General features: G+C 51.2%; 1 protein-coding gene and 2 long non-coding RNA genes across 3 annotated transcripts; all 3 read right to left on the bottom strand.

The window, feature by feature from the left end:
• Nucleotides 1–2,109: 2,109 nt before the first annotated feature.
• On the bottom strand, nucleotides 2,110–3,375 carry LOC135327583 (uncharacterized). The gene is made up of 2 exons (XR_010387906.1): nucleotides 3,108–3,375; nucleotides 2,110–2,515 (listed from the first exon to the last, which is right to left on the bottom strand). It is a non-coding gene; the product is annotated as an uncharacterized LOC135327583 (long non-coding RNA).
• Nucleotides 3,376–4,334: 959 nt separating this feature from the next.
• LOC135327254 (ankyrin repeat domain-containing protein 26-like) lies at nucleotides 4,335–8,148 on the bottom strand. The gene is made up of 6 exons (XM_064505405.1): nucleotides 8,068–8,148; nucleotides 7,362–7,439; nucleotides 6,685–6,797; nucleotides 6,064–6,205; nucleotides 5,181–5,462; nucleotides 4,335–4,640 (listed from the first exon to the last, which is right to left on the bottom strand). The coding sequence occupies exons 3-6, from the start codon at nucleotides 6,774–6,776 to the stop codon at nucleotides 4,335–4,337; spliced, it is 822 nt and encodes a 273-aa protein (XP_064361475.1). The 5' UTR covers nucleotides 6,777–6,797; nucleotides 7,362–7,439; nucleotides 8,068–8,148.
• A 3,123-nt stretch (nucleotides 8,149–11,271) lies between these two features.
• LOC135327581 (uncharacterized) lies at nucleotides 11,272–13,006 on the bottom strand. The gene is made up of 4 exons (XR_010387904.1): nucleotides 12,949–13,006; nucleotides 12,461–12,514; nucleotides 12,259–12,342; nucleotides 11,272–11,439 (listed from the first exon to the last, which is right to left on the bottom strand). It is a non-coding gene; the product is annotated as an uncharacterized LOC135327581 (long non-coding RNA).
• Nucleotides 13,007–15,158: the final 2,152 nt, after the last annotated feature.

Raw genomic sequence — 15,158 nt, 5'->3', positions numbered from 1 at the left:
CCCTGCCCTGGTAGCCACGTCACCACCCTCAGCTCCCGGCTCCCCATCCCTGCTGGAGCAGCCGGCCCTGGCCGCTCCCGGACCACCCTCCCCGCAAAAGAAGCTTTCCTTATGTTTAAATGGAGTTTCCCCTATTTCAGTTTGTGCCCATTGCTTCCTGGCCTTTCCTGGGCACCACTGAGAAGAGCCTGGCTCTGCCTTCTTCACCACCCCCCCCACCCCAATCAGGTATTCCCACAGGGATTTATTTATACAGAGTAAGATGCCCCCGGAGCCGCCTCTTCTTCAGGCTGAGCAGGCCCAGCTCTCGCAGCCTCTCCAGGCAGGGCAGGTGCTCCAAGCCCCTGATCATCTTTGTGGCCCTTCACTGCATGTGCCACCTCATCCTCCACTTACCTTGCCTGAACTTCATCAGTTTGTCTAGGAGGATGTTAGGGGAGACAGTGCTGGCAGCCTTGCTGAAGGCAAGATAAACGCTCTCCCCTGCTCTGCCCTTGGCCAGAGAGTTTGTCGCTTTGTCGTAGAAGGCTCTCAGGTTGGTCAGGCATGGTTTCCTCCTTTGTAAAACCATGCAGGATCACCTGAAGCACGTTGCGCAGGGCCCCATCCAGATGGCTTTTGAACATCTCCAAGGATGGAGACTCCACAATCTCTCTGGGCCACCTGTTCCAGTACTCGGTCATCCTCACCGTAAAAAAGTCGTTCCTTATGTTCAGATGCAACTGTGTTTCAGTTTCTGCCCTTTGCCTCTCATCCTACCACTAGGCACCACTGAAAAAAGTCTGACCCCATCTTCCTTACACCCTCCCTTCAGATATTTATAAACATTGGTAAGATCCCGCCTCAAGTCTTCTCTTCTCCAGGCAGAACAATGCCAGCTCTCGCAGCCTTTCCTCATATGAGAAAAACTCCAGGCCCATAATCATCTTAGTAGCCCTTCGCTGGACTTGCTCCAGTAGCTCCATCTCTCTCTTCTACTGCAGAGCCCAGAACGGGACACACTACGCCAGATGCAGCCTCACCCGGGATGAGGTAGAGGGGGAGAATTACCTCCCTTGACCCACTGGCAACACTCTGCCTAATGCAGCCCAGGATAACGTTGGCCTTCTTTGCGACAAGAGCACATTACCGCCTCATGGTAAATCCATGCCGACTACTCCCAGTCACCTTCTGGGCCTCCACGTCTTTGGAAAGGGCTTCCGGGAGGCTCTGCTCCATCAGCTTGCCAGGCCTCGAGGTGCCGCTGGCCCGCTTGTAGCTCCCTGGGTCCCGCTTCTTGCCCCTCTTCAAGGCAGGAGGGACAGCTGCTGTGGGCCAGGCCTCAGGAACCTCCCGCGATTGCCATGACCTCTCACACATCATCGAGAGTGGCCTCGCACTGGCAGCGCAGATGCACGCTGAAGTTGAGGAGCTGACGGGACTTTTCCCTAGCCGCACTGTAACCATCACCAGCTCCTGTTATGGCAGATGCCAGCGCTGAGGTTCAGTCCTGCTTCTGCACCTCTCGCTGACAGCCAGCGGGACAGAAGCAGGCTGGGAACCATTTGAAAACAGTTCATGTCAGAGTTTGTCAAAAGGACGACACAAAGGGAAGGCACAGACTTTCTGCACTTGCTTTTGCTTTGGAGAGAGAAAAGCAAGTGCCCAGCACTGAACAGAAGGTCAGCCTTGCCAGTCATGCTGCAGGGCAGAGAAATGTCTTCCCCCCTTTCCCCGTTGCTGACTCCACGTGGACCAGATACCCTTCCAGACTGGTGGGCTTTGCAACCTTTCACGGCTACCAGGAGCCCTCTCCCTCCCTTCTGCCTAGACCACAGGAAGCCTTGTTCTGAAAGGCAGCCGGAGTCAAGTGCCCCAGTATTAGCAAGACCTGAAGTCGAGGCCCCCGTCTTAACACACTCCTGCTTGCGGCCTCCACTGAGGAAGAGGACCCCCGCCTTGCAGCCACAGGCAGCAACAGGCCAGACTCCTGCCAGCGTTCCCCCTTTGGCAGCAGTCTGACAGCTACTATTCTGTAAGAGACACAAGCAGACGGAGCAAGAGGGTACAGCCACATGGGCAGGGCAGGCAAAGTCAGGAGGGGGAACGGAATGAAACAGAGACAGGTACTAGACTGCAAAATTTATTAAGTACCAAGTTGGAACAGAATACTTTCATTTAAATACAGCGTGTTATTATCTACACACCACTCCGTTAAGAGGCAGAAGGCACATTTCCCCAGGCTTCATTCGTCTCAGGATAACCACTCTTAGCTTTCTGGAATGGGGACTTCCTCTGCCCCAGCATCTTCTGATGGCTCACCACTTCGGCAGGCATGAAACGGCAAACGCAGCTACTTCCAGAGCGGCTGCTCCCTAGCATTTTTGTCCAAGTCAGAGCACATCGTTTTTGGCGGAAACGGCGTGATACTCTTACATTGCCCTGGAAAGTGGCTCCTGGTCTCCGTTTTCTGAGGATCCTTCAGCAGATGCCCAGGCAGAAGCTCCAGCCGATCCAATTTTCAGTTCAGCCATTGCTGAGGAAGGGGGGGCAGCAGAGGGGGGAGAAAATGCCCTATGTTAGTGTCACAGTAGGAAAAGGTAACAAGTCCCCAAACCAAACAAACCCTATTACTCCCAGGAGACAGGCAACTCCATTCACAATGCAAACGGCTTTAATGCAACGGACTTGTGTCCGTCCAGGCAAATGCAAAGAGCTAGAAAGCAACAGCCAGCCGCTCGCTCGGAGATTAAGGACCACTGGGACAGAAGGAATTGCTCTCCGGGGCTACCTGCTTTGAAACAGGCCCAGTCACTGCAAAGCCGTGGCTCTGGAGGAACAATTAACACAAAGAGGTGGGATTATTCAGGGCACTGGGGGGGGGCGCGGGGGGTGTGTGTACAAGCGTGTACACTGTTTTTTCTGTTTTTCTTAAAGGCAACTGCATAAATTCTGTGCCACTATTATTTGGATAAGCAGGAAGTTTTCACATAAAGCTCTAGCTTGGAAAGCTAGTAGAAAACAGCTGTGCTTAGCACAGGAGCTTGACAGCTTTCAAGTAGTTGTGTCCAGAAACTAGGAACGGTCATCTTCCTTCACAACACTGCTAACATATCCTGACAAATTACCTTGCTCAAGTTCTTCAGCGATATTTTTGACCATTCCCGCCGCACCTGGAAGTATATACAGGATACCCTGAAGACCTCAATAGTTACATGCTTGTAGTACTAGCTTCTACAGCCTTTGGAAACCCAGCTGTAATGCAGAATAAGAACGGGAAACATCATCCCCAATACAGTACAGAGAAATTCGTTGTCCACCAAGACGCATTGTGTGGCATTAACTGCATCACAAAGCAATCGCAACTCATCAGTTTTCTCATATTCTGCTTTTTAAAAAGTACAGCAAAAAGCACAATGACTTCACAGCAACCAGGGAAGGTCAGAGATCTATCCACAAGCGCACAAGCAGCACGTTTACACTGTTGACAGCGGGTAAGGCTCGTGATGCCTGCGGTTTTTTCCATCATGATGCACGCCGGGACATCTAGAAGTGACTGTCCAAACAGAGAGCATACAGCTTCTGGGCTTAGGTAGAGAGCAAGCAGTTCAGGCTGAATCCCCGGGGGAATCACCACTAATTCTGAGACACACACAGGCTCACCTACCAACATACCGACACAGAGAAGAGCCAAAATGCTGCTTAATTTACTCATTACCAAAGGACTCAGGCCAGAACGAGCTGGCTTTCCTTGCAGCAGTCACCTCTTGACGGTTCTTTTTCAGACAGCACTGCTGACTTACTATTTACCCGCGGGGGTTGCCCGAGGGCAGTCATCCGGATCACCCTGTGAGACTCCACGAGACAACGCTCAGAGCCTAGGAACTCCACTTCAGAACATTACCGGCACGGGTACAGGTACGGTACGCCGACACGTCCTTTAAACAGGACCCTTGGTACGCAGGGGGCACCACAGCACTGCGTTAGAATTAGAGGGGCCTGAATACTTCTCAGGGATAAAACAGACGGAAGGGGAGAGCTTGCCCCTGCCTCCACTCTGTGCAAAGGAGGGAACGGATCAGGGCATTCTGTGAAGAATTATGCGCTCCCTTGTCCAACTCTTGCCATGCGGTTCCCAAGCCTCGTGATACGCTGCTCACCATTCTGTGAGGAACGTGCTGTCTCACAGACTGCTAATTCTGGGACACACGCGGACCAGAGGTATTGCCGAGGTTGCAGCATTGTGAGGGTCAGCAGTCACGTTCAGACTACTGGATTGGGTGTCCTGGAGCTAGGATGCTCATTGATGATGCTCATTTTCAGCTTAAAAGCTGAACCTAGCTTATTCATATTCTTTAAAGGTAATTCGAGAATAACATGGGTTTACAATGCCTTACCTCAGCCATATGAGCTTCCACTCGGTCTGCCACAGAGGAAGCATTGCCCACGGGGTTCGTCGTCAAAGAGCGGCTCCTGCAGCACTCGTGACGATGTGCAGCACCAGCTTCCGCAAGCCCCACATTAGCTCTGGCTCGCTGCAGGCGTTTTGTGAGAGCCAATTCATCTTCTAAATCCCTAATTCTCTGCTGCAGTCGGCCTACCGTGGAAGCTTCAGTAGCAGCTCTTATGCGTTCCACTCGGTCCTGGGTGGCTGCCTGTGTCTGAAGCAGAGCATGCAATTTCAAGCCCCAGGAGAGAAGAAGAGAACTTTCCCCCCAGTCTGTATCACACCCCCAACCGGAAGAGCACAACCTTACTCAGGGAGGCAACGGTGCCTCCTCCCTTCCCTCAACGAGGGAGGGCGAAACCCAGAAGCACCACATTACATAATCCTTTTTGTGCGGAAAGAGACACACGCACACACACTCTTAGCGCAACTTCTTTGTTTTCGGTCAAAGCTGGGACTAAGCAACCTCTGTCTCGGCAAGACACTAGTCTCCTTGCAATTCTTCTCTTAGCGCTGTTACCCGATTCCCCAGTGACCTACGTGGGTGGAGAAGATTATTCACAGGATCTCAGAGTGGTTGAGGACAACCATTCAACAAGCTCACACCCTTCAACAACCTCCTGAAGATGTGAAGAGCCCATGACCCCACAGCCCTGACGGCAGAAGCATGAAATACTGAAAAATCACAACAGGAAAGAATGAAGGAATGACAAGGCACAACTGGACCACAGATACCAGGGTGAAGTAAGTTTACCTGCAGAAAGAGATTGACTTCCTGCAGTTTTTGCCTTAGCTCTCGCCCAGCTCTTTGTTCAGCCTCCTTTTTATAGACTTCTACGTGGCTGCGATCCATCATCTTGGCCTCTAAATGACGCCTGAGGACAACCACCTCTTCTTCCAGATGCTGCTTCCTCTTGCGCAGTTTGTCACAGCTCCCATGCAGCCAAGCCAACTCTTCGCGCAAGCCTTCATTTGCTTTTTCTAGCTGCCTCGACCTTCTCCGCTCTGTCGCCAGCCAGTGGGAAAGTTCACGGACCTGTAGACAGGGAAAGGACAGACTCACTTAGCCTCAGCCTCAGACGCTCACAGGAAACCAAATATCCACAGAGCTGGACACCTTCTCCTTTCATCAGAAACAATATCTATCGGGGGGGGAGGGGGCGTTTTGGATGGACAGGGGGTGCGAGGAGTGTTACATATTTGTCACACAGTCAGGTTACTTCAGGACAGAACTCACAAGAGACACATCCTCTTCTTTCCGTGACACTGAAAGCTTCGCCAACAGTGCTCCAGAAAGGAGCTTTTCAAGCAGTGGAGGAAGAAGGCGTGTTCTTTCCAGATCAAAGCGGGAGTTTGTTTTCAAGCGCTTTCAGGAAGTACCAGGTTTCAGTAGGCCCCAAAGGTCAACTAAAACTCCGTCTTCCTCTTTGCTCCTCAGAAATTTACCTTTCCCACACCAGCACCCTGGTATTGCAACGCTTCTTCACTTACCAAAGGATTAGTTAGGCATTTTCAGGGATCACAGGGGAAATCCACTCACTTCGGAACACAGCCACCAGATCATTAACAACAGGAAACAGAATTAAATCATACAGGCTTCCAAAAACAGCAAAAAACCCGAACAAACCAAAGCTCACCTTTGTTCTTAATCTACCAACTTTGCTGCCCCTTCCAGAACGCGTGTCCTCCATTGCGCCCTGGAAATCCGACTGGGACTCACTCTCTCGCCTCTCATACGCCCTCAGTTTCTTCATAGCTCTTTCAAGAAGCCTCCTGGACCTGTGCAGCAAATTAGCACATAAAATAGGAAGCCCAGGGACAGTCAGCCTTTGCGTATACACTTAGGTAAGCAGCATGGATGGGGCTTACCTTGTTTGTAACCTGACTGACAGGCCAGGACTTATGGACCCCCCAAAAACCCAAACCCAAACCAGGGGAAAAAAAATCATTTCCCTCCCACAGATCACTTGCAGGGTCGAAATTTCATCTGCTCCCATGGAGGTACTCCCTTGGCCTGAAAACAGAGGTGACGGACTTCTGCCTGCCCTCCCTCTCTCCCCACAACAACTGCAGGGCAGCCTGCACTTCCACCTACCTAAAACTGTACGCTCACGTACAGAAGCCACTTGCAAGATCTAACGCAAGGCTTGAAGGTGCTCACAAACTGTTACGTCCTCATAGTCTTAGGGTCAAGTTAAATAAAGCTTGACTCCCAGCCTAGTCCATACTTCTTACAAGTACTAAAAACCCATACTTACCTGTTGCATTCTTTCTGCAGTTCCATGTTTCTTCTCATTTCCTGCTCCAGTCGGGCTTCTGCTGGTCGCTTCCACTCTACCAGCTTCTTCATTGACTTGCTTTTGCTCTCACACTTTCCAAACAGAAAGAAGAAATGGCACACATAACTCAGTAATGGCATCTATAAGCATTAGGTGCAGACAGCGTTCCTCACACAGATGTTGCAGGACGTCTCTCTCTGCTAGCCCAAGGCCGCAGAACTCCAGGGGACAGAATGCCCACGTAAAGGTCAGCACTTCAGTTTTCCCACTGAACAGGCCAATACTGAGGGACAGAAACAGTTGCCTGCCAGCCCCCCCACCTCCCTCCGTCCTGTCCCCCCCCCACAAAAGGGAAGGCCACCTGCTACTAGGGGCTCACGGGGAAAAGGTGGAAAAGACCCTGAAGAACAGCTTCCTCAGTCCCTCTGCTACTAGCAGGGGGTACTTATGTAGCCACATCAGTGGAGAGCAGGGCTTCATTTAAAGCTTCAGGAGGAGCTTCAGCCATCAGCAGGCAACGGCCCTTGGAGGAGTTCACCATTACAGAACTCTTGGACAGTTTAGCTGCCCACACACACACACACACACACACACCCCCAACTCCCCCAAAAACCTGAAAGACTAGAAGAAGAAATTCACAGCAACCATTGATGTACCTGCTGACTTGGGTCTTCTTCCGAAAGCACGCGTCTTGTCCGTAAGCCAGTGATCAGGTCCTCCAGGCGATTATGAACCTACGGAAGCATTAAAAAAAGCAAAAAAGGCACACTGACACTTTCCAGACTGAAGCTCACACCTCATTTAAGGGGTATTACCAAAAAGAAGTGCCACAAACATTTCTCCATCTCCCTACTCCTTTACAATCTACCCCCAGTTCCAGTGATCCAGCAGTCTCCCTTCGTTGAGGGCTTGTCTCCACCAACTCAGACCAAGCACACCGAAAATAACACTGCCTAGCAATGTGGGATTCCTTCATTGGTTGCAGCTGCGCATCTTTGGAGTTCCTCAAGTTACTTTACAGATTTACACCTTCCAGCCAAGGAATCCATAGCCACTAAACAGGGAAGGTGCTCAGAGGCCGGGCAACGGAACTCTTGCCACAGTCCGAGGATGCCAGTTAGGGCTCGGCGACAAAGCGCTTGGCACCAAGGCAATTCCACAAGCTAACCTGCAGAATGCCTTTAAGGCAGGAAAGCCATCAGGCAGCTGCGCTTCAGGGGTAAGCACCACAACGGATCGTCTGCAGGCTGCAGGAAATGACTTCCCCTAGGCTCCCCAGGACAATCTCTTCTGAAAATTTCCCCCCCCACACACAGAGCTAGCCTCAGGAGCTCAGGAAAACAAAAGTCATGACTGGCTTACAGAGGCAGAGCCACGCAGCTCTTTCTGAAGAACTTTGATTCTAGCAGTCTGTTGCTGGACTCTGCCTTCCAGGCTGGCGTTTGCAAGTTCAAGCCTTGAAAAGAAACACAGGTCTCGTTATGGGAAGACACAAGAGCACAAATACTGACACAACAGTGGGAAATAACATCATCTAAAGCAAAAGCTTCTCTCAAAATTGTGCATTAACTTGCTGTGATGCAGCAAGGTAATCCTGTTGCTTTTACACTGTCCCAGAAAGCAAAGCCTTGCTTCACCGTGACAGTTCCTTACCGTCCCACTCGTTCTTCCAGAGGTTTTAGGCTAACAGTTCCTGAGGAGGCTTCCAGAAGGTCTTGCAGTTGCTGGGAAACAGCTACCACTTCTCTTTGTTTCTTTTCCAGGGCCGTCTTCAAGTCCTGAGCACAACGCTCGGACTGAACACGCTGTTCTTCCGACTCCTGCAACTGTAAAACCACAACCAGGACCCACGCGAGTCAGCTGCGTTTTCCGTACAGACAAGGCGACTGCTTCGACTCTCAAGTCGTCTCTCCAAAACCCTGCTGCTTCATCCTCTTTCATACTGGCCTCTCCCATCCCCATCCTGAATACTGCTCAGAATACTCAGAATACTGCTTTGTCCTTTTTCCTCATTTACAGGGAAGAACAATGTCAACGCATTTATTAATGTAGTTACAGGTTTTGCCTACCTTGGCTTTAACCCTGTCCAGTTCCTCCTGCAACCGCAGTTTGTCTTCCTTCAGCTCACCGCAACAAAGCTTTGTAACTCCAAGCGAGCCTTCTGGAAGCGACTGCTGTTCAAGAGCATCGGCAATCTCCTCCGGAAGCTGTCCGGCCATAGCCTAAGGAAACATTGTTACATGAGCATGAAGAAGAGGGCAGGAGCATGGAATGTGTTCTTCTTTTCACTCGCTACATCAGTCTTCAGAGTGAACTCAAAGATAAGCAGCTTTGCCCACCACCTGCAGGCGCCTGCACAACCAAAGACCTCTAGCCATTTTGGCCACCTGAAGACATCTAATCTGTCAGCATCTCTTCATGAGGGCTGCTCTTTCCCAATATGTAAAAAACAGCTCAGTATTACTCTTCTTGGAAGAGACGCTGAGAGCGTGGGCTTGAGCGTTTCCTTCCTTTTTAAGATAACGCACAATCTGCTCTGATGCAAGGGCAAGAGCCATAGCTGGACTGCAGGTATTACTCTGATCATCAAAGCCAGAGCTTCCTACTTCCAACCCTGGGCTTTCAGCCTTCGGGCAGGTCTTCCACTTCACAAAGGTAAAGAAATGATTTCTGCAATACACCTATAGTCTGTCTCCCCCACAAAAGGGAAGGCCACCCGCTACTAGCAGGGGTTACTTATGTATCCCCATCAGTGGAGAGCACCGCTTAATTTAAAGCTTCTGGGGGATCTTCAGCAATCAGTGGGCAGCGGTCCTCAGAAAAGTTCACTGTCAGGGAACTCCTGGATGGTTGAGCTGCCTGCGCACAAAATAGTCATAGCCTGGAAGAAGGAATTCACAGCAACCATTGATGCACCTGCTGATTTTGGTCTTCCTCCAAAGGCATGCACCTTGTCCATAAGCCAGTGATCAAGTCCTCCAGGCAGTTATGAACCTACAGAAGCATTAAAAGCCACACTGAAGTTCACACCACATTTAAGAGGTATTGCCAAAAAGACATGCCTCAAACATTCCTCCCTCTCCTTACTCCTGTACTATCTACCCCTCCCTGTTCCAGGGAGCAGAACAGCCTTAGCTTGAGGCTGCCCTAAAATTGTCAGCAACCATTGCCTGGGCCGTTTGAGGCAGAGCTGTGAGGCAGAGCTGTGAGGCATACAAATGGTCATCAATGAGCAAAGACAGGAGTAGCTTCTTCATCCACGGGATATCCAAAAACCCCGCCATCTTCACCAAAGGCAAGGATAAGCACTGTGACTGCCTGCCTTCTTCTCTGGCCAGCTGCAGTACAGCCCACAATTACACTTGCACATCTCGTTATTTTCAACACCTCTTCAGCCCTAATTAACCACAACTACGGGGGGCTGTAGGACCAAGGACCCTCGCTCACTAGACAGAGCACGACAACCACTTGCTTTGTGCAGGCCCCAGATGAAAGCGCCTTGCTTCAGCTGCTATTAACCCCTGAATTCGGGATGCCTGGACATTCCCAGGCAGCATCGTACAGGGTTCCACAAATGACACCACAGGGACTCCTCTTCACCTCTTCACGGAAAACAACACACACCAAGATGCCAAGGAGCAGCCATTCTGCAGAGCCTAAGCAGTTCCTCCTCACTGAAGGCTTGTCTCCACCAACTCAGACCAAGCACACCGAAAATAACACTGCCTAGCAATGTGGGATTCCTTCATTAGTTGCAGCTGCGCATCTTTGGAGTTCCTCAAGTTGCTTTACAGATTTACACCTTCCAGCCAAGGAATCCATAGCCACTAAACAGGGAAGGTGCTCAGAGGCCGGGCAACGGAACTCTTGCCACAGTCCGAGGATGCCAGTTAGGGCTCGGCGACAAAGCGCTTGGCACCAAGGCAATTCCACAAGCTAACCTGCAGAATGCCTTTAAGGCAGGAACCCCTGAAGCGCGGCTGCCTGATGGCTTAAGCACCACGACGGGTATAAAGCAGCAAACATTCAAGCCAGCACACCAGTGTCCAACCTTTACCTCAGACAGTGTTAAGTAGGACGCAGCAGAGCGCCCCATGAAAACTCTCAAAACCAGAGAGCCTGGGAATGGACCAACTGCAGCCAATCACCTGCAGGCTGCAGGAAATGACTTCCCCTAGGCTCCCCAGGACAATCTCTTCTGAAAATTTCCCCCCCCACACACAGAGCTAGCCTCAGGAGCTCAGGAAAACAAAAGTCATGACTGGCTTACAGAGGCAGAGCCACGCAGCTCTTTCTGAAGAACTTTGATTCTAGCAGTCTGTTGCTGGACTCTGCCTTCCAGGCTGGCGTTTGCAAGTTCAAGCCTTGAAAAGAAACACAGGTCTCGTTATGGGAAGACACAAGAGCACAAATACTGACACAACAGTGGGAAATAACATCATCTAAAGCAAAAGCTTCTCTCAAAATTGTGCATTAACTTGCTGTGATGCAGCAAGGTAATCCTGTTGCTTTTACACTGTCCCAGAAAGCAAAGCCTTGCTTCACCGTGACAGTTCCTTACCGTCCCACTCGTTCTTCCAGAGGTTTTAGGCTAACAGTTCCTGAGGAGGCTTCCAGAAGGTCTTGCAGTTGCTGGGAAACAGCTACCACTTCTCTTTGTTTCTTTTCCAGGGCCGTCTTCAAGTCCTGAGCACAACGCTCGGACTGAACACGCTGTTCTTCCGACTCCTGCAACTGTAAAACCACAGCCAGGACCCACGCGAGTCAGCTGCGTTTTCCGTACAGACAAGGCGACTGCTTCGACTCTCAAGTCGTCTCTCCAAAACCCTGCTGCTTCATCCTCTTTCATACTGGCCTCTCCCATCCCCATCTCAATTTCCTACGGGCGGCCGTAAACAACGCCGGAACACCAGGCCTACTCTTTCAATGACTCGTGATGCTCCTAGCGCCCATGTGGTCACTCCTCCACGGGAAGCATCAGCAACCTCCTGCTGTAGCTCTCTGGCCATACCCTAATGAACTAGTTACATGCGTATGAAGAAAAGGGTAGGAACACGGACTACGTTCTTCCTTTCACTCACTGCATCAGTCTTCAGAGTGAGCTCAAAGATAAGCAATTTTGCCCACCACCAGCAGGCGCCTGCACAACTGAAGACCGCTAGCTATCCTGGTCACCTGAGGACATCTAATCTGTTGGCATCTCTTCACGAGGGTTGCTGTTTCCTAATTCATTAAAAAAGGGCTTAGTATTAGTGGGCTTGAGCAGTTTTTCTTCTCTTTTAAGACAATGCAAAATGTGCTGTCCTGCACAGCAAGAGCTAGGGTCTGACTGCAGATATTACTCTGACCATCAAAGCCAGGGCTTCCTACTTCCAACCCAGGGCTTTCGTCCTTTGCGCAGTTCTTCCATTTCACAAAGGGAAAGAAATGAATTCTGCAATACTTCTGAAGTATATCTGGAATCTGCTACTCTCTGCAGTCTCCCTCCTGCACTCATTTGGGAATAACAGCTCCCTTTACACTAACATCTTCACGGGTCTTTAACACAGTCACCTGTCCGTCGTACTGGAAATCTGTATCTGTTCGTGTGGCAGCAGCCTCGTGTCCTGCACGCTTCTCTCTCGCATCTGCGGACACCTGGTTGAGTGAGAACACAAACAAGCAGAGAGTGGGGCAAGGAGTTTCCACAAACACTTCAGCATCAAGCTGCAGGTGTCATACCCAAGCACGACTTGGATCGTCACTTAAGCATTACCTGCCGTTTCACTGCTGGTTCTGCACTCACGCATGCCGTCAAGGCAGGCAGGCTCTGGAAGTATAACAGGCCTTTCAGAACCCAAAACAGTGCTCCAAGCCTACACTGATTTTTTTTGTTGTGCTTACTGCTTGGCTGCACGGTTCCAAAAACACTCATTTCATTGGGTACCGTGGCAAAGAAGCAGCAACCCTCCCAAGCACTTGCAGAGCCAGAATCTGTACTCTTTCAGTGTTACACTAGAAATCACATTCAAAGGCCAGTTCCTATGAGACCTAGGACATCAGCAGACCCTACTTAGGCACAGTCCTGACTGAACAGCTTGCACAGAGCAGAAGCTGCTCAAGTTCACAGGAGCAGACACATGGCAGAAGCAGCCAAAGGGGTACTGAGCCTCATCAGCGCTAGGGCCCATGTCCTAAACAAGCTCCCAAGCAGTTCCCCCCACGGGGACCCGAGGACCCCACTGCGCCTCTCACTGAAAGCACCTCAGAAAACGAAGGAAAGTCCCTGTCTTCCTCCTGCTTCACTCCTGCTGCCGACGTAACACCTACAAAGGAAGGGAGAAATGACACACCACGAGTCCTTCTTTCACTCTGCTGCTCCCCCCCCGTCAGGCAAGCCCTGCAGCCATGAGTCGGATAACCCTTCAACTACAGAGGAAAAACAGCACTGTCATTCCCCCCCCAGCCCCACCAAGGTGCTCTCGACGCTTCCCAGGTCCTTCTTTGCAGCAGAAGATGCCCAAGCTCAGCATGACACCTCCCACGGCTACAATAAACACTCAACAGATGGTCGGGTAGCATCCAAACGAGGCTCTGGCATGCCAGAGTCCTGGAGTAGGGAGGTTTGGGGGCATCTCCCCTCCAAACTAGGGCTCCAGAGTTTGGCACTCACAATCCCTTTGCACGGTAGAAGAGGAACCCTCAAAGCACTAGCCAAAACATCCTCACATGTGCAGGAAGTCACCAAGGAGCAACGCTCCTTGCACTCCAGCACTACCACAGAACATCTCCCAAAGTTGACTTTCCCTACCCTCAACCTTCCCCCCAGCACTGGCTGGCAAGGGGAAAACTGGGGGCTGCACCATCTCACAAGCAGATCACCACTTCCGTTCACTGACGCAGCACAACTAGCAAAGAAACAAAGGGGATCAATGTTTATTAACTCACCTCTCACACCAGCAGGGGCTTCTGCAGCATTCGCAACTTGAGGCTGCTGGTGCTCCTCCTCTCCCTCCCCTTCAGGTGACTCCTCCTAGAAGAGGCCAGCCAAAAGAGTGAGAAAGAACAGAAACTAGCATCCTCTGCACAGGCAATCCACACCTTCCAAAATACTCCTCTTCTCGGCACCCACGCAGGGAAAAGTTCTGACTTCTCTTCTACGAGGCCTGCGGTTTTTCCTCAGGAACCTCTTTGAGTAGACAGCAATACCCAACGTCCCAAACGTCCTGCTCCAGTTCTGCAAAGCCCCTGACAAGCACTGCCTGCACACAGTCTGACCCTGGCCTCACCTAGGTTACAACAGCCAGGAGCGCACACACCCTTTCCCCCTCCTTTGCACCAAGGAAAACCAACGGCTGCCTGCTTCTCAGACAACCTTAGTCAAGCCTCCTTCTCTTTCCTCACTTTCACACTTCAACCCAAAACAGTGCTCCAAGCCTACACTGATTTTTTTTGGTTGTGCTTACTACTTGGCTGCACGGTTCCAAAAACACTCATTTCATTGGGTACCGTGGCAAAGAAGCAGCAACCCTCCCAAGCACTTGCAGAGCCAGAATCTGTACTCTTTCAGTGTTACACTAGAAATCACATTCAAAGGCCAGTTCCTATGAGACCTAGGACATCAGCAGACCCTACTTAGGCACAGTCCTGACTGAACAGCTTGCACAGAGCAGAAGCTGCTCAAGTTCACAGGAGCAAACACATGGCAGAAGCGGCCAAAGAGGGAACTGAGCCTCATCAGCGCTAGGGCCCACGTCCAAAGCAAACTCCCGAGCGGTTCCCCCCGCCACCGGGGATCCCACTGCGCCCCTCACTGAAAGCACCTCAGAATCCCACGGAGAGTCGCTGTCTTCCTCCTGCTTCACTCCTGCTGCCGACGTAACACCTACAAAGGAAGGGAGAAATGACTGCTGCTCTCCTCCATCAGGCAACCTCTCCCCCACCAGGCCACCACTTCCGTTCACTGACGCAGCACAACTAGCAAAGAAACAAAGGGGATCAATGTTTATTAACTCACCTCTCACACCAGCAGGGGCTTCTGCAGCATTTGCAGCTGGAGGACCACCAGCAGCCTCCTCTCCCTCCCCTTCAGGTGACTCCTCCTAGAAGAGGCCAGCCAAAAGAGTGAGAAAGAACAGAAACAAGCATCCTCTGCACAGGCAATCCACACCTTCCAAAATACTCCTCTTCTTGGCACCCACGCAGGGAAAAGTTCTGACTTCTCTTCTACGAGGCCTGCGGTTTTTCCTCAGGAACCTCTTTGAGTAGACAGCAATACCCAACGTCCCAAACGTCCTGCTCCAGTTCTGCAAAGCCCCTGACAAGCACTGCCTGCACACAGTCTGACCCTGGCCTCACCTAGGTTACAACAGCCAGGAGCGCACACACCCTTTCCCCCTCCTTTGCACCAAGGAAAACCAACGGCTGCCTGCTTCTCAGACAACCTTAGTCAAGCCTCCTTCTCTTTCCTCACT

This window comes from Dromaius novaehollandiae, chromosome 1 (genome assembly GCF_036370855.1).
Source record: "Dromaius novaehollandiae isolate bDroNov1 chromosome 1, bDroNov1.hap1, whole genome shotgun sequence".
In the NCBI taxonomy this organism is placed as follows: domain Eukaryota; kingdom Metazoa; phylum Chordata; class Aves; order Casuariiformes; family Dromaiidae; genus Dromaius; species Dromaius novaehollandiae.
Note: the sequence above shows the minus strand (reverse complement) of the source record. Positions and strands in the feature narration are given on the sequence as shown.